At 39.5% G+C, this 21,884-nt stretch overlaps 3 protein-coding genes and 1 long non-coding RNA gene across 4 annotated transcripts; all 4 read left to right on the plus strand.

Annotated features, from left to right (window-relative positions):
- Positions 1-14,098: 14,098 nt before the first annotated feature.
- Positions 14,099-15,254, plus strand: LOC143352211 (uncharacterized). Its single transcript, XM_076784540.1, has 4 exons — positions 14,099-14,418; positions 14,502-14,682; positions 14,776-14,778; positions 14,926-15,254. Exons 1-4 carry the CDS (start codon positions 14,140-14,142, stop codon positions 15,198-15,200), a joined length of 738 nt encoding a protein of 245 aa, XP_076640655.1. The 5' UTR covers positions 14,099-14,139; the 3' UTR covers positions 15,201-15,254.
- Positions 15,255-16,081: 827 nt separating this feature from the next.
- Positions 16,082-18,031, plus strand: LOC143352250 (uncharacterized). The gene is made up of 3 exons (XM_076784576.1): positions 16,082-16,325; positions 16,579-16,887; positions 17,461-18,031. Exons 1-3 carry the CDS (start codon positions 16,089-16,091, stop codon positions 17,866-17,868), a joined length of 954 nt encoding a protein of 317 aa, XP_076640691.1. The 5' UTR covers positions 16,082-16,088; the 3' UTR covers positions 17,869-18,031.
- Positions 18,032-18,879: 848 nt separating this feature from the next.
- LOC143352570 (uncharacterized) lies at positions 18,880-20,588 on the plus strand. The gene is made up of 5 exons (XM_076785176.1): positions 18,880-19,000; positions 19,491-19,723; positions 19,927-20,084; positions 20,155-20,331; positions 20,431-20,588. The coding sequence occupies exons 2-5, from the start codon at positions 19,542-19,544 to the stop codon at positions 20,586-20,588; spliced, it is 675 nt and encodes a 224-aa protein (XP_076641291.1). The 5' UTR covers positions 18,880-19,000; positions 19,491-19,541.
- Positions 20,589-20,805: 217 nt separating this feature from the next.
- On the plus strand, positions 20,806-21,250 carry LOC143352301 (uncharacterized). Its single transcript, XR_013081897.1, has 2 exons — positions 20,806-20,896; positions 20,989-21,250. It is a non-coding gene; the product is annotated as an uncharacterized LOC143352301 (long non-coding RNA).
- Positions 21,251-21,884: the final 634 nt, after the last annotated feature.

A 21,884-nucleotide genomic window follows, 5' to 3' on the forward strand; every position in this document is an offset into this window, starting at 1 on the left:
ATCGATCCCTCTGTCGCCGGGATTGGGATTGATTAACCTAGGAAACCAGGGGATGGCTTCTTTAGATCGATGGATGATTCTACGGAGTGTAGCGTTTTTTTTTTTTGCTTTCAATGTTTTTTTTTTTAGAGAATTGTTTACTGCCTTTTTCTTCTTTCGTTCTTCAATGTCCCATCGACAGCTTGGTCATTAGTGACCATGTTTATTGGCGTTTGCGTGTGTGGCTTTGATGTTGGGGAATTGAGTCTCTACCAAGAATATCGTTTCTTTTGCCTTCATTCTTTTTTGCAAAATTGTTTGTCGTTTGTGCTTGTAAGATTGAATTTGGAGAATCGGTTTTGGGTGTTTTTTTTTTTTTTGGAAGATTGTTTGCTCTCGTTTGCGTTTGTAGAATTGACTTTCGTATATCGTTTCCTTGCTGTCAATCTTTTTTTAGGGAATTGTACAGCGTCATTTGTGTATGCAGGATCGATTTTGGAGGATCGATTTCAGTGTAGGAGAGATTGTTCTCGAAGAAGTGCCAGAAATAAATGACTTTGTGTGCGGATCTTGTGCCGCAATCTGTCCAGAGTTGGCGAACGAAAAAGTGATTAAAATGAATTGTAAGAGTCTGGATCTTGTTCTCTTTCGGAGAGTGAGGTTTCCCAGGCAAATTTTTTTCGAACATCTGGTGGAAGAACCGACGAACCATCCGCGATTTGTAGTCACGCGGTGATCGTCAAACATGACACTTGTCGACGTTTTGTCGCGTGAATCTACGACCTGCCAAGAAACCCGATGACACAGTATCGGCAGCGAGCGTCGAGCAGTGACTCGTTCTCTCGCTATATGCGAGCCATTATTTTTAATTCGACTACCGCGTTGATGAAAACAATCGGTGCAGAACAATTGGTAAACATCCTATTCCGCGTGGGTAAATAGTCGAGGCCCGTTAACAACGTTCATTATTCGCGCCGTGGTGATTAAACCGAATACATTCAAATATTCTCTGGGTCGCTGACGCGATTACCGAACCTGTTCGTTGAAACGGTGCTCTGAAACATCACTTGACACTGTTTTCCTAACAAATTGAACGTTTGATTCCGTGGAAATCTAGTACTTCCACGGAATGTATAATAATAGTCGCTACTTTGTTCAAAATCACGCGCCATTTTCTTCGAATGAAATGTCAAAATAGTGTACATGTAGACGGGATTGTTAGTAGGAAGGGGATCCTATTAACATTAATTTTCCGAGCCAAACATCACATCTGACGGGTACTAAATATAACATCGTCGATGTGTCAGTGAATAATAAACGTAAAGTGAAATTGTATTGTAGAGTCAGGATGAAGGCGATAATTGACACGAACAGTTATTTCACGTGTAACCCCTAGGAATTGTTAATACAAGAATCAAGACTTCAATTTAACAAAAATTACATAAAGGGTCTCTGATATCTGACTCTTTAAATTGTTTGTTGCTTAAAGATCTGGATAAATAAGCATAGCAACGCAATTAGCTAACGGTGTAGGATACAAAGTTCACTATTGAACAATAATCGTAGTCTATAGCATAAGCACTTACGACACAGCACTGGTCATCGTCGTCCACCAATGACACAAATACGATACCGTCGTATAATCGTGTTACACAATACGACCACATATTCATACCAGACAAATTTCCCTATTCCATAAACGACGTGACGTAAAACCAGACCTAGAGTATCCAAATTGTCAGTTCATTACTCAATTTCTAATTAAATCAATTGAATAGCTGTTGTATTGGGAACAAAAGGAAGACCACTGTATCAATAGCTATCTAACAACACAAGAAGCGGGCATCAGAATCAGATAGCATTCTCCAGTCTTTTTTTTTATGATTTTTATGCAAAATAAAAATTGTCTGAATCAACTGTAAGATACAGCCGCATATATTTATTTTTTTAATAATTTAAATGATTTGAAAATAATATAACAGTATTTTTACATTCTTTAAATGTTTTTACTATCTTTCATTTGACCTACTCATTTTTGTCATGAATGCATCAAATCCTCAGTCTACTAATAAGTTTTATTGACTAATACGAGAAATTCAGGAGTGCAACAACGTTATCTTTGCTGAACCCTAAACCCTCAAAATCTCATAATTAGCCCTCGAACTCATGCGAGGTGCAGGACTCTGTCGGAGACATTTTTGAGTCACACCGATATTTCACTACTACAGTTTTAGTCCGATATTTCACTACTACAATTTTAATCCGATATAAGACGATGGCTCGGGACCGACTTCCGTCGTATTTCGGATGAGGGTACCTATGTGCGAGAGACTCGATGCAGCAGCAAATTATAATTCAGAGATGTCTCTTGTTTGAAAATGATAGAATATGACATACCCTCTCGTTCTGGCACTAAGCGGTGTCGAGCGAACAACTGCAAAAGAAGAAGAGGGGATAGCGATTTTCTTTTTTCGAAAAAAAAGCGTCGTCCTATATTGCAATAAAATTGTACACATTCACGGCCGCTCGAGCTTATCCGCACCGCTACCGCGACGGGTCACGAATGACTCCGGCATAGTAGAAGAATTACTTAATTCCTTACGAAATATGTTAAGGAAGGAAAAACTCAGATACTAACCATTCACCGGTTAGAGCACACTTTTAATGAAGACACAAAGGACAAAGAACATTTACATAAAGATAAGAATGACACGGACGCGATATGAGAAAGCAAGAAGAAAAACTCGACGCCGAAACAACAGACGCGCAGCTCCAGCATAAATATATATATTTATATGTTTTCATGGTATATGGAACATATGGCCTAACAAAATACAACCGTTACATTTCATCTAAGCAGTGTCTTCGCAAGGTGCAATATTTTTGTTGTCAAATAAGATCATATTTGATCATATTCGTGTTTTAGTCGGCCCTGTCACTTTCACGCACACCAACCAAGTAACCCAGGCTTAATCAACGGCGCTCTTCGCCCCGTGTACAATATCTCAGTTGTAATTAATCGCAGGAGCGTGGACAAATCGGCCGGAGGCGGCGTTACGATCACCGTACCTGCCAAAATCTTCATTAGCAACCAGCCAATTAGCTCCGGGGGGCGCGCCTCGCTGATTTACAACGCGGGCTAATAGAAGAATAAAAAATCATCTATAACTCTTACGTTAGAGCAGGCTCTCTCGCTTGCTGTTTCGTTATTTATACGGACCACGATATTCCGCCGATTGCGATTCGTCTCGCGCGCGCGGACAGGTTGACGATTCGGCTGTTATGTTCGCGCGGCACCTCTGCCAAGATATTAGCCGCGCTGCCAGTTTATACGATAACGCGTGGCGTACCACGGGTTTACAGAACGTTTATACCGCGATTATAGAACGCTATTTCTACAGTCCCATTATAATTAGACCGACGCAACGCCGAACGTGCACGTTTAAAGGTAATATCCCGAGGATAACAATATGTCGCGATCGGTTGCTCTTGGCGCACGATGGCGTGTAGAAGTTAGCGATTATTGTGCAGAGATGGTTTAAATTGTTTTTTTTTTTCAAAAATTCTTTCCAAAAGTGATTTTTAATAAGATTGTCCAACGTGAAAATTCTCGCCTGACTTTTAATCTTCTAACTTGATCTGCGATTTCTTTCGCAGCGTCTTTCACAGCCGATTAGAACCTTCTTTCTGTAACAATTTCTTGCGAAGAGGAGAACATTTGTATTTATTGCGTGCCTAGATTTATTGTGATGGTCAAATGTCAATATTAAAAAAGAATTCTGTTTAGACGGGAAAGAAATAAATAATATTCGTATTTTGCAAATTCTCTTCGGACAACGAGTTTGACATGATACTATAGGGCTTAAAAAAGGGTTAAAATATTTATGATTGCTTAGAAAGAGTGAATCAATAATTATCTGATAAGAGAGAAGAGTTTCTGCTATAGTACCCCTTAACTACAGTATAACTTATTTGTTACCTTAATTTTGTTTCCTCTACTGGCTCAGGAGTGATTTACTCGAATCCCCATTTACGAAGCGTAAATGTTTCTTATTATGAAGAAGTCATCAACCGAACAAAGGAAGAATTCCTTCGTAATGATTATTGGAGTAAGAAGATACAAAAGATAAGTTAGTCTGTCCACGGGAAGGATCCTATTCATTTATTCAGCGTGTTAGTTGTTCCTCAGCATCGTCAGTATTTTGAAACGAAACTAATAAACGCCATCCGAAACAAGCTGGAGCATGGAAGTTCCATGAAATCCAAAAACGAACACGTGACACCGGCATCGAACGGTGGTTCTCGGGATTTTGAACGGGCGCTCACCTACCAAAGAAGAGAGTTTCCTCGAACAAAGGATCTGAATCAGTATGTCCCGTGGAACCAGCTGTGCCGCTCGTAGGAAACGAGATGCGACACGTACCGGATGAGACACATTCCGAAAATTAAAAAAGCCGCGATCCACCTTTTTGTTCGCTTTCCGCGAAAATGTAACGAGCTCCCCAAAAGAAACTGTCTTTCTTCTGGACCGTTCGAAGTCACGGGAGCAAGTTAATTATATTACTTAGAATTCAGGTTGTTCTTACATCTTCGTCCTAAAATTAGAGAAAGTATGAATTCAATTGACGTGCTATAAACTTGTTCGCGATCTAAAAGATCAAGTATCAAATCAATTAGCTTCCGGCACGCGGGCGCTCGGGGAAAAAATTATAACTTCTACGCTAATCAATTTTTGACATATGTAAGTACCCTAATACTTGTTTAAAGAGAATACAAAGATGCATTGATTCGCATAAAAAAAAATTATATTATTTCATAGCAAAAATTGTAGTCACCTTTATTTTTTATTGAATAAAAACTTCCATGCAAATTTTCATTAACATAATTTGCTTTTAGCTGAATACTGAGTTACTTTTGTTGGAAACATTTTTACAATGTATTATCTAATAATAAAAAATTAAAGATCGGACAAAAAAAGTTTTATTGTAAATCTATGTAAGAAATAACACAAATACATTCCACAAACTAAAACTAGTTGATTAGTATGTTTAAGTGTTTAATATTGCGTTCGTTGCGGCCCGCGCGTAGCCATAGGTTTCCACTTTTGTTGTGGGTTGCTCATAGACGACAATGAAGTCCAAGAAAAATGGCGCCACATGTAGATCTCTACACTCGTCTCCGTCTGTGTTTCTTAAATTCACCAGAGATAATTAACTACATTTTCAAGAGCGTCGAGCGAAGAATTTCATTCCTCCTAGCAGTAACAAAATCATGCAAGGAGCGGTCGTCAGAACGACGTTAACGGCCAAGAAAAATGGCGTCATCCGTAAAGTTCCATTTCTGTGCCAGCCCGTTGTTCCTTAAATCCAACAGGAACAATCGAGCAGATTCTCAGGAGACTGGAACGAGGGATTTATTTATTCTTTACTGTTGGCGACGATAAAACTATCAGTGGAGGAGACGGTGGATGTGGAACGATGGGAAGAAGAAAAAAGGGCTTACCTCGGGACCGTAATTTTGCGCTTTGTACGGTCGTCTTGGGCGAGGTCTGCATCTTGTTCCGCGAAACTCGCACGCGAATTCACGTCCCCCCTCCCTGTCCCCCTTCGCGTGCCGCGAATTATTTTCGCCGGATTCGCAACGTGCGCCGCCCCGAAAGTCAAAACACGGGGGGCCACTCTATATCAAACGTTTAATTGGGTGCTACGTCGCCTGACGGGAATGTGAACGCCGTTATAAATTTAATGAGACACGCGAGCCGCGTCCGTAAACGCGTCCACCATCATGCCGAACGGATGATTTTTAATTTAATGCCGCCCCACGCAATTTGTTTCGGTTCGCGTGTCCGGACTTCAAACGCCCGAACCCTGCCACTTCGCGAGCCAACTTGAAGACCTTTATATTCTGTAACATTTTCTTTCTTCAACATTGATTGTAAAAATCGTTTCTGTATTTCTCTAGTTAAATGTTTCCTTTTGTGACTTCATCGAGGACAAATCGTGCGCGTAGCTTTAAGTCGACATTGTGGAAGACAGGTAGAAGATGCAGAAGATGAAATTCTGTTTCAACCGCGACGCCATTTTGCTTGGACTTCAGCTGCTCGCATGAATAATGAACACGGTGATACGATATACACGATATAATAAACTCTTGAGAATCGTTTTAATCCTCGATTCGTCCGAGGAACGACATGGCGAAGACAAAAATGATGTGTTCGGCTTCGTGCCTGCGCCCATTAACGTCGTCTTAGCAACTTTCGATATTTATTCGAACCGTACACACTGTAGTCCCGAAAACTTTCTCCACGCCGAATAAATTGCAGCTCGCGACTTTTTATCACCGGGAACATTATTAACGTATGATCCGCTCGGTTTCATTCAGCGGAACGCATAAAATCCTCCCGCGAGATATAAAATCCTGACAAGAGAATCTGTGTTCCCGTCATCGTTTGACGTTGCAAATTTTGGCATAAAGTACGTCGGATCACCGAGGCCTTCCCGTTGGACGTAAACCGTCTGCTTCGCGTCGTTACCGACGACCGTTCCGTCAAATTAATTCGTCGTGATTCCTGTTTTCGTTTCTTTCCCCAGCTTTCTGTCTGCGAGAGTCACGGCCATAAACGTCTGGTTGCCTAACATTTGCGAAACCCTACTCCAATAATTGCTACACCATTTTATCGCAGTTCCAGTCCTGCCGTCCATTTTCGCGCGTCGAAACGTTACATATCGGAAATCGATACGAATATTCTAAACAACGTGTTTTTAAGAATGACTTGTTGTTAGTGGGACATTGATGAATTAAAACTTGCGTCAAACATTTAGAAACATTCAGAAACGTAGATTAATTTTGTACGAAAGCTTTGTTTTTCGTTGGACATGCTATGCTGTTCATGTTAAATACATTTTTAAAATCATAGATGTGTGTAAATTGTGTATGAATAATTTGTCTATGTTTTTGTTTAGACATTCGGAAGAAACTTTTCCTATGAACAGCTCGAATTAACAGTGAATCATATTTCTGTATGAATTTATGGTTGCTTTTATATAATATGAAACAGTTGATCGAAGATTCTTAGCTTCCCAGAATAAAGCTTCCAACTTAAAAATACGAATTCTGGTGAACGAAATGACATAAAACAGTCCACTATAGACTCCTATCTTCCCGGAATGAAATGTCTAACCTAAAAATACAATTTCTCATCTAATAAATAACACGAATCAGTTCATCAAAGATTCTTATTTTTCCAGAAGAAAAATTGGCACGATTTCTCTAAAAATGGACAAGGTTGTCAAACCCACAGCCCAATGACAATAATTTATCGTTGAACCGTGATGCCCTGTTCGCCATTTTCTTTTTCCAGCGCATAGTTCGAGAACTTAGGCCGGAGAAAAGAAAAGGGGACACTGTCAGGGAACAGAGTCGATAAAAATCGTTGACAAGAGTCGCACTCGTAAATTCTAGGTAGGAAAGAATTATCGCTGACGGATAAAGACCGGCAACGATCTGACCAAAAGCGTTCACGGACACGGAGTTGCTGAGGAACGTGGCGTTACCGACATCCAGTACTCGAGCTTTTCCTTTTCGGAAGTTCTGGATGGTTCGTGTGACTCAACGCGACGCCAGGAAAAAGGAAAAGAAAGGAAAAGCGTCGGGGCCAAGTCGAGTCGCCGCCTGATGAAAGAAAACGCTGACAAAGGAACTGCGGTGGATTAACTTTCGCATTATTTTCCACTGGCGAACACAGGTATTAAAGTTAATGAAATTTTCCAGAGCTGGCAGGACCACGGAGAAATATTCCACGTTGTTCACAACTTGCCGGAATTTTTGTACAATTTTTTAAAAAGTTTAATTCATCGTTTGCACAAGCCTGTTCGTAGATATTCGAACGCCCGTTAGTTTAACCCACTGTAATCATTTTTTGAGTCTGAATCAAATCTGCACAGCTTGTAAAGGGTTTGATAAATATATGTGAAATGTGATTGGACTGCAAAATTGTTGTAAATGAATTTTTTAGTCAGAAAGAAGTGGTGGAACGATGACACGTTGAAAGAACAAAAATATTTTTACAAATTGGGTATAATGTGATTTAAAAGTTTGAGGTTATTGTAAAGAATTGATGAAGAATTATGATGTTCAGTGGATAGGTTGTAAACTATACTAGCTTTTTAACATTCTATTGGCAAGAATACTAAAGAAGCTTCTAAGAGACGCCTAGACGCTATAATATCTGTACAATGATCAATTTAAACAGTAAAATTGTAGTTTATTATCTATATTCTGTACGATTGACACTTTAACCACACAAATTCTTCATAGTCTTTTTCTTTGAGCAGAAATGTTCGTGCTAATCATTTCAACAAATGTCATAAATCGTCTGTGAAAAAGATCAAAACCTATGATTTACGTTGATACCGATAAATGTGGTCGAAAATACGCAAACATTGAGAACTATCGTGTCTGTTGCACAGACACAGCAGGTGTCCTAATGACCAATGCTCTATGAAAGGGCGTGTATTATAAATTTGTTGGGTAAACAATCTTTCCGTAGATTAGGAATAATTTACCGACGTAACGGTTGTGCAAATTCAGAAACGAAGCAGATGATTCAGGTCAGACAGACAGAAGATGGCCGTCTCTACCCCGAAACGGACCACTGAGAATGGCGTTCCAAGTATGAGGACATCGTTAACCGACCGTGACGCATCTTCCAGAAATCCGTGCATTCGGAAAACTAAAATCGTATGGGGACAAGACAAATAGGCCGACGTCGCTCGGCTAGGAAACGGGTAGGAACTCCGTCGAAATAGCAACGGGACCATTAATGTTCATTAGCACCTCTTGGCGTCGTCTCCTGGGCGATTTAACAATGTTATAGCAAACGGGAAATCCGTAATGCGGATAAACGATCGGGAATGCCGTGATCGAAGTGATCGATAAATCGAAATACGAATTCGGCTCTTTCACTTTGGTAAGAAACTACTTTATTCTACGTCTTTGAAAATGATTTTACATATTCATGTTTGATTTTAAGAACGATTTTACAAATATGTCATTCTTGTATGGGAGATTAACATGTCTATACATTCGAATTGGTTAGAAAGCATTTCTAACAACGATTTTACAAATATGTCATTCCTGTGTGAACGAGCTCAACGTCATATTTTAATGCATAAGGTCTCTTAAATTAATTACAAGGCAATTTTGGAAACGATTTTATAAATACTTAACTTCGTACATTAATTGTTAGAAGAAGACATAGAAGAAAGCATGATATCAGTACGTAGTCTAATTATGATAGTGTTCGAATCAGCACAGCGAAAAACAATTATCATTGAACACTGTAGATGTTCCAAACTACCTAACGTTCCACCATTCTGAAAATGTTTGAGAAAGAAAAAGAAGACAATAAAGAGACCACGATTTCAGAAATGAGTAGTATAATTTATATAGTGTTTAGGTCAGCACAGCAAAGAATAATTAATCTTCAAAAGCGTGGAGATTATTCTTGACTCAACCAGAACAGAGTCCCTAACGGAATCCGCGCCCCACCATCCTGAAGATATTCCTCGAAAAAGGAGAACATTGTCGTGAACAACTCACTAGTCAAATCATTACAGTATTCAAATGAACACAGCAGAGAGCAATTAACATCAAACACCATAAATCACGCTCAACCCAATCAGACCAAAGTCCCCAAGATAACCAACGTTACACCACCCTGAAAATACTCCAAGAAGACGCAGAAGATCCATGGTTTCGAAAGCAAGCTATCAGTAGTCTAATTATTATGAAATCGTGCAGGCAAATTGTCTTGACGTTGGTAGTCGGTGTTCGACGTTGAGGAAGAGGTTCCTGAAAAATCGTGACGGTTCTTAAAAAGAAGAAGAAGAAGAAGAAGAAGAAGAAGACAAACCGAACGGCGATGATTATCAGACACGGGGGAAACGAAACGAGGAAGTGTCCGGCGACGAAATCGGAACCGCCGGGGTGCCGTTTCTTCAGCATCGACCTCGAGGCGTATCCCATTGGCTGACTGTCGAACACACCAGCTCTCGAGGAGAGTCGGTGTTCGTTTCTTCGTCGACGAACAACGACGTCACGGTTCTATTCCTGGCCGTGTAGACGCAGCGATATCTTTAGAGCAACCGGTACGGTACAGTCCGTTTCCGAGCTTTTCTTCCCTGCGGGACGGGAAAATCGTTGCCAGCAGCGGCCGAGAGACGACAAAGATGATTCGCTTTCGACACCAAATTCGACGTCCCGTAACGTCATCGTTTCGCGAGAGTTCAGACGCGCGACATCTGTCGCATCATCCGATTTGGACGAATTCACTTTGACGCCTTGTTTTACGGGCCCTCGGATCAGTGAAGACCTCTCTTCGTCTCTGTCTCCTCTATCCCGCTGTCTCTGTCTCTCGGCTACTTGCGGACCGTGTTGAACAGGTTCCATCTTCCGGCGTGGTTCACGCGATCGACCAAGTTTCCATTCAGACGAACGCTCGCGATTTGCTAAGTTTGCATAAACAGAGGGACAAAGGATGAGAGAATTAACAGGTGTAGAAAAAGGTAATCTTTCGATATTGATGGACTGGATCATATTGTAAGTCCTTGGGCAGTAGCCCAAGAGCTAACAAGCTCCTAAGAGCTTGTCTAGATCAATGAGTAACAATTTTGTGAACTTTCAGGGCACACCAATTTTTTGGAAGTTATACAAATTCAAGATTTAATGGAGCTCAGCCTTTGCAGTTGACGATTAGCAGTTATGGCGGGATTCTTGCAAATCTTTACTCACCAATTTTATTTTACATATCTTCGAACATACTTCGTTTAGATCAACACAGATCTTATCGAACCTAATATAAATAGCTCATGATACGAGTTGGCTACTAGAAAATTAGAAAAGAAGGTGGAACGTTTGTAACTCTGGGTCAAAATCGACCCAAGTCCCGCCATTTTAGAGTTAAACTAGCTTCCTCGTATAATATTTTGGATTTATTATAAACTTTAACAAAGAAAGGAAGAGTTTGGTTAGTGTATCATTCTTGAAATATTGTTGAAAGTATATAGTATAACGATAAACTAGTCTGTTTTGTTGGTAACATTTATCTTTACATACACATGCATATGTTCTTGAACTCGCGACCACTGTATACAAATGCGATACGACGTTGTTGATCCGACTAGTTGTTAGCGAAACTATTTATCCGAGCAACAAGATTATATTTAGCCCACTCGTTACAAAATATGATAAATTGTTGCATCTCTAGTCTACGATGTTTTAAAGTAATGATTTATCGTTGCTTATTCGTCAAGAATGGCTTTGAAGAATCGTTTCTCTGAATGAACACGGGAAGTTGGTCAGCCTCTCTCTCTCTCTCTCTCTCTCTGGGATTATTATTGTTAACATTTGTGCAACATCACTTACAAATCGCCTTATATCGGAATAAAACTGTATTAGTGAGACATCGCCGTGGGTCAGAATTGACTCCGGCATAGGTCTAGACGTCGTCAGGAGTCCGAAGGTTAACACGTGGAAATGTGTCAATTCGCTGCTAAATGGTGCCTACACAATATCCATCTGTCAGTGCTTGCTCTGATAGCAATTTTTATTTCCGTCATTCTCAAAAGCGTGGAACATTTAGGAAGTAACAGGAATCCGGTAAACACCAACATGGAAAATTCAATCAATCATCTTTTAGAAAATGGACAGTTAAATGTTAGGACTTACGACCACGCGTCGCGAGTACCATTGCAGTAAAGTTGTGCAATAAAGAGCACTGTTTCTCGTCGTTCCTCGTCGCCGTTGTTTGACGGGAAGTTGACGGTGGGCTGTTCGAAAGTTTATTGAGAACCCGAATGGGCGAAGACACCACGGATTCCGGAAGCTCGGAGTGACCGAACTCTCGAACCCCGATGTATCTCTAAATAAAGCGTGCACGACTGCTCCGGTGTACTGTCGATTGCAGTCGGTGGCCTGTGTCTAGTTCTCCACATTGAACTATCTGTTGGTCTTGGATCCGAGCCAATCACCGATGAAAAAGTAGGGGGGGGGTGAGAAGAAGATTGATGCCGTGCAACCGACTGAAACGAATCGTTCCGAACGCGCAAAATTAAGTCGGTTTACATGCGAATTCTATGCAAAGTACTAATATTACGCGGGCCGAAATAGTAGCGTAACCCCGACCGGCTAAATGCACGGATAGAAACAGCGAGGATAGCGATCTGCACGTTTCTGTGAATCGAACACGTGTCGAACAATTATTTTGGTTAAAATTTACTTCAGGGAACCAGACATTTTTTACTTCTTTTATGCAATCCCGTAGATTTTGGCGAGAATATGCCGAAAATCCAAACTTTAATGTTAGGAATTCACTGATTCGAAAGTTATGCGTGTTTAAAGTTGAGCGATTGTCAAGATCGCTTAAAATCGGTCAACTTTAAACACGCATAACCAGTGAATTCCTAACATTAAAGTTTGGATTTTCGGCATTTTCTCGCCAAAATCTACGGGATTACATAAAAAAAGTAAAAAATTTCTGGTTTCCTGAAGTAGAGTTTAGCCCAGTCTTTTATTAATCACTTACTAACAACGTTTGTATTAAATGCGGCATACATGATGTATACACTGTAGGTTATTCATGGAACATTCATCTTTTAACAATGTAAAGTATGAATTGGTACTGGAGTTACTAGAATTTGTTATTCCTTTTCATTCATTTATAATATTGTCGCTTTTTTCAAGACATTGAAGAATGTCACAAAGAAGAAAAAACCATGCATTAAACTTTACAAGTATATTTTTAATTTATCGTAGGTTATATCCAGCAGTTTATAAACTTGTAAATTTATACAATATGTAGCTAATATATAATATTTGTGTAGCTAATATAAAATTGATTCTTTCTATGACGCGGTCTGTATCACGAAATGCTCATCCCAGAAGTAGCAAAGGTGCCATTTTGAGAAGCTCATCTCATGTCACGAAAAATTGTATCTGTCGTTTAACGGAACTGCTTTCAATTGTTCTCTGATTGGTCCGTGAACTTTTTATTTAGGATGGACTACGTCAAGCCGAAATATTGACCCGGAAAACGGATAATTTCTATTGAAAGTGGCCGCAGGCCAAACACAATAATCCCGAAACGGCCGGTGCCATCTTCCGTTAATACGCGACAGCTTTGTTCGACATTGCGCGTAAACGCATTCGGTCTACGACTATTTATTGGGCATGGTTTATTTATTCAGTCGACGTTGCAACTTAAAATCATGCACGGCTGACTGTTCCCGGGACGGTAGTCGCGCAACTCCCGTCCCGTTTGTTTGAACTGCCGCGAAATTACTGAACTTTCGAACTGTGTTGCGCGATTACAAATCGTTGACAGAGGAATGTGAATATCACCGCGATCATAATCATCGGGATTGTGATCGCGTGACAGGCTGAATTGCATTTTGTTGCCTAAATATGGCCGTCCGGGAACGTCCCACGTTTCCCGTAAAATAGATGCAGAAAACATGGATGGGGAATTCAACGAAAAACATCATTTAAGTTTCATTTATTTCTTCGTTTCTTCAGCGTGTCCTCTTCTCTTTAAGAAAAATTACAAAAATGGATTTTGAAGATGTTTGGGAATAAATTTTTGACCTGGAGCTGACCCGGACCAGGAAAATGTACAAACCGTACGAAATGATCATCGTATTAAGTAACAAATTAAAAGTAGAACTTAGAGGATGCTGGAATTTGGTTTATAGCTTAGATAGATCGTTTATCGACCTTTTTATTTGTTCTGTTAATTGGTTACCAGTTTCTTCAGTGTATAACAGTAATAATAGTTATATATTTACTAAAATGAAAGTGATAGAAAAATTTATCGTTATCAGTCTGCTGCGCATGTCTACATAAAAATTTATTTCGTGTCGTACTCACTTTAATAAACTGAAAATAAAATAAGCATGTCTTCAAATTCGTCGAAAATTGTTACTATAATGTTTTTCTTCTACCCACTTTCTTCTGGGACACGTAAAATCCACAGTGTCATCATTGCAGAGTTCTATCGAAAAGGAAAAAGATGAAGAATCACGTAAACCGCCAAAGTAAATTCTGAGTAGCAGAGACCTCTCCCGCAGCGCTGCCATGGTTCGAGAATAGAATATAGAAGGCAGGATGGATCAGTATATTTCAACCTATCAAAAAGATTACACGTGGCCGTCGAGGAAAATCCAACGAGCAGCGTCCAAGTTTCAAGATGCCGGCTTCTGTAGTTGCGACTCGAGTCAGTCTCGGGAGATCAAGGTCACTGAACTATGCGGGGACCAGCAAAGTTGGAGTCGCATGGGTCCTATGGGACGTCTTCTTGATCCTAAGCTGTATCCTGCGAAGACTGGCCCTCATCCGGAAACGGAAGTGACGAAGTTTGATCAGCCTGACACCTACATTAAAAAAGTAAATTGATTGGAATTGATCGATGAAGTAGAATGATTTTGCGTTTGTTGAGACAAAGATGATGACGGAGATGATTGTTTCAGCTGGAGGAGAAGCATCCTAATCTCTATGGGGTTTTAAAGGACGCCAATGAGGACGAGATTAGGCTTCGAGTGGATCAGGATAGACTGAAGACTACCTACCAGCTGGATTATGGCGCGAAGGAGTCGGAAATTTGTTCTTGTAAGACTGTTGTGCTCATTGATCGATGTTTTTTATTAGGGAGTGATTGAATTATGGGAAGGTTTTCACAATACAAAGAAATTTGTTTGTTTGAACAGGCTTATGAAACATGAAAACTAAAATGTGTCTGTTCAGATCGTAAATTATCTGTCCTGTGAGATTTTTTATTCTTGTTCTTTGAAACTGTTTATTGTTATTTATATAGCTAATAGGTTCGGTTTTATGGTCGAATTAGTTACTATATAATTATAACAGACACTGTTGAAGCATAATTGTGTATAATAGCTGATCGAATGAACGGAGGACCAAGAAGTGCGGTGGATACAAAAGTAGATGACGCGTCTGCTCGAACTAAATTAATACAAAAACGAATTGGAAAGCGAGATGAGAAAAAGAAGTTTTCAAAGTCGAAGAGAAGTGAAGACGAGGTTCAAGAGACTCGACTACCGCCATGGCGTTCAGAGTACCAAGATAGCATCAGTAAATTAGGCAGCTCTATCATGACCCTGAAAATGCATCAGAAAAAATCAGCTGCACCTGCTTGGGCAATGGGTGTTTAATGAAAAAAAAAATATACTAAAATTGACTGCATGTTTCAAATAAAATGACGAACGTTCTTGGATGTCTCTGAAGATTTTTATTTAAGTATATAAATTATGTAAAGAATATTGAGAATATTGAGTTAAAGAATATTGAGTATTAGTTATAATAGCAGATTAGATGAGCCTTAGATCCACGAATAGGAAACTTAGAAACACTAAAGGATTAAACTCTATATACTTAGATATTTTCCCCATGCACTATACAAACTCAAGGTTTTTTAATAGCAAAATTAGAGACGCTACAGTTTACCTCGTTGTGAATTTCAACGTCGGTAAAGATACTGTACGATATCGTCTTGATTGGCAGAATAAATTGTATCCGTGAATCATTTCACTGCAGACATCTAAGGCCTGAAGTTGTTCAAGATTTTTTTTGTCAATTCACACAAAGGATAAATAAATTATGTAAGCCGTTAAAGTGCAGTGTGGCGGATAAAAATTGTCCGTAATAATGCATAAATCGTTACACGATTCTCGACGATATCACTCGAGGGGTGAATGAAAATGATGACGTCGCATGCTAGCCGTATTAATGGCCAAATGTCCGACGAGTAATGACCTCTCCTAACCTACACTCACAGTACATTGACTGTGATTTCGGACGACCTCGGTAAAGGTTGTACAATTCGTAAGCAATAATATTTACGTATCCGAAGGTGCGTTTGAGGTCACAGGAACGGATAACTTCTACTCATTTTTGTCATGACTGCATAAAATCCGCAGTCTAATCGTTATAAGTATTTTAACGTTAGAGGTACAAAGATCCAAGCTAAGCAAAGATCCATCGTAAATGAAACGATAAGATATTTCTTATTGGTGATGCGTACTTTGAGGGATATTAATTAAATGTTGGCGTTAAGATGGCCGCCAAAGCTGACGGACCGTCGGAAATCGACATCGCACACCACCACCCCGACAGGAAATCATTGGCATAGGGACACACGACCGAAAAGCACCTCGTTCACAGGATCGAGGATCTATCAGCAGGCGTGCGGCAGCGAGCACGAGATCAAATATCTGGGAGGGAGGACTTCCGAGGAATCTGTCGGAGAGCTTGAGGACACCTACGTTAATAAGAATAACGTATGATTAATACCGTTTATTTTAACGTCTAGAAACCGAATCGTGACGTAAACTAAATCGTAGGAACCACGGGCAACCACGTGCCAGAAAACCGAGATTTTTGGGAACGCTGGCAAGTGGTTTTTCCCAGTGTTTGCAAATTTTTCGTAGAACCCGTTCCTCAAGATACAATTATAAACTAAGCACAACAAGTTGAAACATTCAGTTTTGTTTGTACACTAATTACAGAAAAAACTATTCTCTACAATTGCAGAATTGCCCAAACGAATCGGTTTACGTTAACATCGCTCCAAGACCCGACAATATTGCTATCAAATACCCACGTTTCGCTGAGTACAATGATAGCTATACACCAGAAGCGCTCTTGGTAATGCAAAAGCTGAGGAAGTTGAAGGAGTTGCAAGTCAAGAGGGATATTAGCGAGAAATACTACTCCCAGGAGATTAAGAAGTTGATTGGCGATTATTATTTCGAGGCGAAGGCGTTAGCGTCTTCTGTGGGACCTCGAGGGAAGCTGCAGAGTTCTAGCTTTCAACCTTATACTGCAAATCGACTGAAAAATGTACGTGAGTTACGAACACAGTTTTATTAACCAATGGTCACCAGTGACCGGCGGTATGGAATTATTTGAAAAAGATTATTATATAATTAATACCACTAAATATCAATTTATCAGCGCTGAAATTAACTAGATTACAGGGTAAGATGACAGTTTCATTATCAAGTAACTAACAATTGTTATTAATAACGCTGAACGTGTAACGCTTAACTCTGCGCATAACTTTTGAACCAGTAAATTCCTCGCCTTAATTAATAAAATTCCTCGACAAGATGTACAGGATTATATGATAAAAAGTTGAAAACTTCTGGATTGCCAAGGTGAAGTTAAGCCGCTTCTACGATTGAAATAGGCGAAACTTGTGCGAAACGCATAACATTCGCGTGGCAGTCAACGTGTTAAACAATTATTTGCTCTTACTTTAAATTATGGAAATGGTACAATTGTTTATGAAATGCTTTTCATATATTTTATGATCGGCTAGGAAATGTTATATTCTTTTTCCTAACAAGAAGTACGGCAACAGAAACGCTGTAAAATCACGTCCCAACATTTTATCAGTGATTATGGTTTCAGAGTCTGGAGCCATGCGGCACGATGACAACAATCACCAGGCTGAATTGCGGGTGCATTCAAGAAACCACCAGGCCAATTTTCACCACGTCAAGGGGTCGTGTTCAACGAAGAAATTGCAGTCAATCTCAGAACGAGGTGTTTCTGAAATCGACCCCGTCGAATCCGCAGGAGCACTTGTTCGCGACGATAGATCCGCGAGATGATCGACAACGAGCTAGCCCGAAGAAACGGCCCGACGTTGACCCGCGAGCTTATGTGAAAATTCCTCAGGGCGGTGATCGAACTTGCGAAACGGAAACTGAGAACGAGACACGGAACGAACCCGAGGAACCAAAGATGGCGGAACGTGTCTCGAAATCTGCGTCCCCTTATTGCAAATTTAGCGACACCTCTGTTGGATCTGCTTGAAAAAGGATGATCATGCTTTGAATAATTTTTATAGATTTTTACAATGTTCATTAAAAACAACGCTGATTATCTGAGAATTTTTGTACATTGATACTGTAAGCCGTGCTCGATTTTTCTACTTCTATCACTGTTAAGTGTTATTGAACAAGATCTGGATTTTTAGTGGAACATATTAACTGTGTTTTGAGCTTTGGTATATTGGCAGGATTATTTTTCTGCATTCTTCTTCGCCTCTCAATCAATATTTATTTTTAACACCGAACACTTGTCGTAAAATTATCACTTAAAATTGTGTCTCATAAAAACGACAGGATTAAGTATATTTCACAATCGTATCTTTACAACTGCAACAAATATAGACTATTCGAGACCGACCATTTATACAAAAGTTTAATTCGAATACTGCAAAAGAATGATCGGTTGTGAAAACGTTGAATGATCTTCATCAATTTTAGAAAACGAAGGAGTCTGTGCTCTTGCAAGTATTGTCTATAAAGAAAAGATTTTCCCACCTGTGGAACATTATTTAAGCGAAACTGTCCGACAAAGAAAAAGAATCGTACTATACCCTACATTCCGAGAACTTTACAAAATTCTGCATTAAATTGTTTCCGATCGGAATCATTCCGGGGTCGTTCTTAAATATTGAAGAAAGTAGCAGACGCTCGATCAGTGCCGCGCAAGCAGCAATTTATTTCGAGCGCCGTGAAGTTACACAAGGTTGCGCCCGTTCGCAAACTTCAAATTGTCTTTCGCCGAGAGTATTTCCTCCTTTTTAATAGAAATGTCAACTGGAAGGATGAACAAAATTCAATAAACTTTTAGAGGTGTCGCAGGATGCTCGAGGCCTCCCAAGAAAGTTGAGATACTTGGTGGAAACGACTCGATATCGCGAGCATGAGCGACGTAACGCTGACGAGCGATTCTGTCTGCGCGCGTATCGGTATCACATTTTTAAACGCTGTGCTGCACTACGCACTCTATAAAGCTGTCGTTGCCACGATCGTGCTGGCCAAAGAAACGCTATGCTGGTTTTTTCGGAGGCTAACGAAATCCAGGAGCGCACCGAGAGACGATCATCCGTCTCTGTCATGTAACGCTTAGTCGCTGTCGTCTTGCAACGAAATTTTCAGTGAGTCCGCTCCCCTTTGAAATCGCGAAATTGTTGCGCGTTAATTAACCTGTCCCTTGTCGCTCTGAATCGCTCATTTTCGATGACGTCCCAAAAATTGATCGGCAATCGAAGCTTCAGAAACTAATCATTCAAATATGCAGTATAAGAACAAATTTCTTAAATTGTTAGCCAATTATCCTTGAGCTTCAATGCTAACATTTTACTTCTTCAAGTTTCATATATATATATATATACATATTTTTTTTTGTATTTTCATGGATTGGTGATTACTTGATGCAAGGACAAAACAAATTTTGGCAACTGAGGTCTTCGATTCTTGATCTCTTACTGTGAAATTAGTAGAGTACTTCATACAAAAGATATTTTTTTAATGTGTGTAGGGATTCTAATATAATCTATAGACCCTTCAAAAATTATATTAAGTCTGAATCATATTTAACTTAGAACGATGAGTAAAGTTGATCAAATGCCTTTTTCTTTCCAAAAGGTTCGTGTAAATTCTGGTATCACACTGTTACAATCAACCGGCTGATCCACAATGGCTACGTCGCAAAATTTTGCTACTGTCACTCATGATGACTTTAAATGGCCATACGCAGTACCTCTAATCGCAAAACCAGCACAACCACCGATGGACACCGGAATTAGGTTGTTCGCTCCTCGAATAGATCCTGGAGACTGTCCATGTGATATTCATGGCCACGAAAAGAACAAAAATAGGTAAAAAATGACATGGTTCATTAGTAAAACTGCATCTACGACGAATAAAATAATAAGTAAAAGTGTGGTCAATTTTAAATAAAATAGTCTTGAAAATACATTTTTATGAACACCAGCTGTCTAATAATTATGCGACAATCTTCGAGAAGCCCATATCCTACTATTCACAAGCCTAGTACAATTTGTTTCGAAAATGTTTACAGGTACAAGTACCTGGCAGACAAGGAACGACAAATTGTGAATCAACTGATAAACGTCAACACGGAAATGACCAATCTGGCGTCGGCGCTGTTGGACAGTAATTGCGCAAAGACGGACGAAACGATGCAGACCATTTATAAAACAGATTATTCGAAAAGAGGTACGAATTAAACTTGTATTGTACTTGATGCTGATCGCACAATCTGAAAAATTGGTTTTATTGGATTCAGGTTTACCGATCCAGGACTATAGGCAATTGGCTGCTGCGGTTGATTCGCCGTACTGTTCTCCGATAGCGACGGAAGTTTTAGAAATAAAAGAGGGATACAGGGATCCCACTAATTTCCGTCACAGTGCTCTCGAGAGACCGCACATACAGCCCGCTAAAACGTTTACACTCTTCGAAGGTAAAAGATCGTCTCCCTTATAGATTTTTAAGGATATAAAGCTTTATTAGAATAAGTAATTTTGAATTGAGATTTAAAATTGACCAAATGGGTACATAGTTCCAGAAACTTTCTCTATGTGGGGGGAACCTTTTACGAGTCGTTCGGAATACATGGACAACTTCAGTAAAATGGGTTTGAGCAATATGAAAAATCGCCAGCAATATATGGAACCAATACCGTCCTCGAGAAGAAGATTCGGCGACTGCAAATTGTGAATTCTTGTCCTGAAAAATTTCTCTGTCGTGCTTTCAGGCATTAATAAACGATCGACTGAATGTCTTGTGTTATCTTTGTAGTTCTATTGTTAGACTTGATCACCGGTAATGCTACGCCATCTTCATTCTGCCCGATCGACGTTTCATTTATTATCTTGATAACCAATTATTCTTTCAGTTTTTTATTTTCTTTATGTTATATATGGGAATGTGAATAAATTCTTTTTAATAATGCCAAATTATTGTCGACTGTTACCCATGGAATATAGTCAAAAGTATTTCAAGCGAATACCAGTACCAGCAGAAATGTGAGTAACATTTGCACAAAGATTGAGTATCATTTTGATAACGAAACTCAGTGAGAATTGTATTAACGTTTAAATGAAATAAATTCTGGCAGAATTATTCCAAGAGATCGATTTTCGGAACGTATTGAGGAAGGAGAAATCGATCCACTTGTTGCATCGATACCTAGCAAACTCGACGAGACTGCTGAACAATTAGTGCATAAACGCATCCTTGATTATCAACGAACGGTTTATCAAGTCATCTACAAAGATCATTGTAAGTCACGATATGCTAGACAGGAACTGTTTAGTTCTGTAGTTTAATTAACTTCAAAGTTTAGGGGCTACCCGAAAACAAACATCTCGCGAAGGAGAAACTGGGGAGAAAATCGATAAGGAGAAGGATTTACAGAGCGAGCTACTGCTGCATATACACAAATTATATTTTAATCCTCACGATGAAAAAGTTCTTGCACCACCTCCTACTGCCAAACGAAGTAAGATTTAGCTGGAGATCTAATATGTATTTGCACTAAATATATAACTAATATATTGTGATATTAAGATTTAATAGATTCTTGTGTTAAATGGATATAGTGATTGGATACATAAGACCAAAACTGTTGCACGGAAGCCTTTCGATGTATCAGGACACATTCGCACGTACAGGAGGCATAATTATGTTGCGAGAGCATGAAAAAAAGTCTTCCAATGAAGTAAAGGGGGCAAAAGGACCTATTAAGCTGAACGATCCGTGTGCTGAATACAATACTCACAATAATTAATTACTTCATGTCACATTTGGGTATTGTTCATTTCGGGACTACGGCCGAAAAATTGAAAAATGAGACAGTGGGACCGTACAATAATACCTCGAAGTAATCTTATTCATGTTAACACAAAAATCAAATGAACCAGCTTGATAATATATTTTGTTCTGAGGAAAGGTGTCATAGCATTACAAGATGTTATAGAAGGGAATAGGTTTGATATACATAATCACAGATGT

This window comes from Halictus rubicundus, chromosome 3 (assembly GCF_050948215.1).
Source record: "Halictus rubicundus isolate RS-2024b chromosome 3, iyHalRubi1_principal, whole genome shotgun sequence".
In the NCBI taxonomy this organism is placed as follows: Eukaryota; Metazoa; Arthropoda; class Insecta; order Hymenoptera; family Halictidae; genus Halictus; species Halictus rubicundus.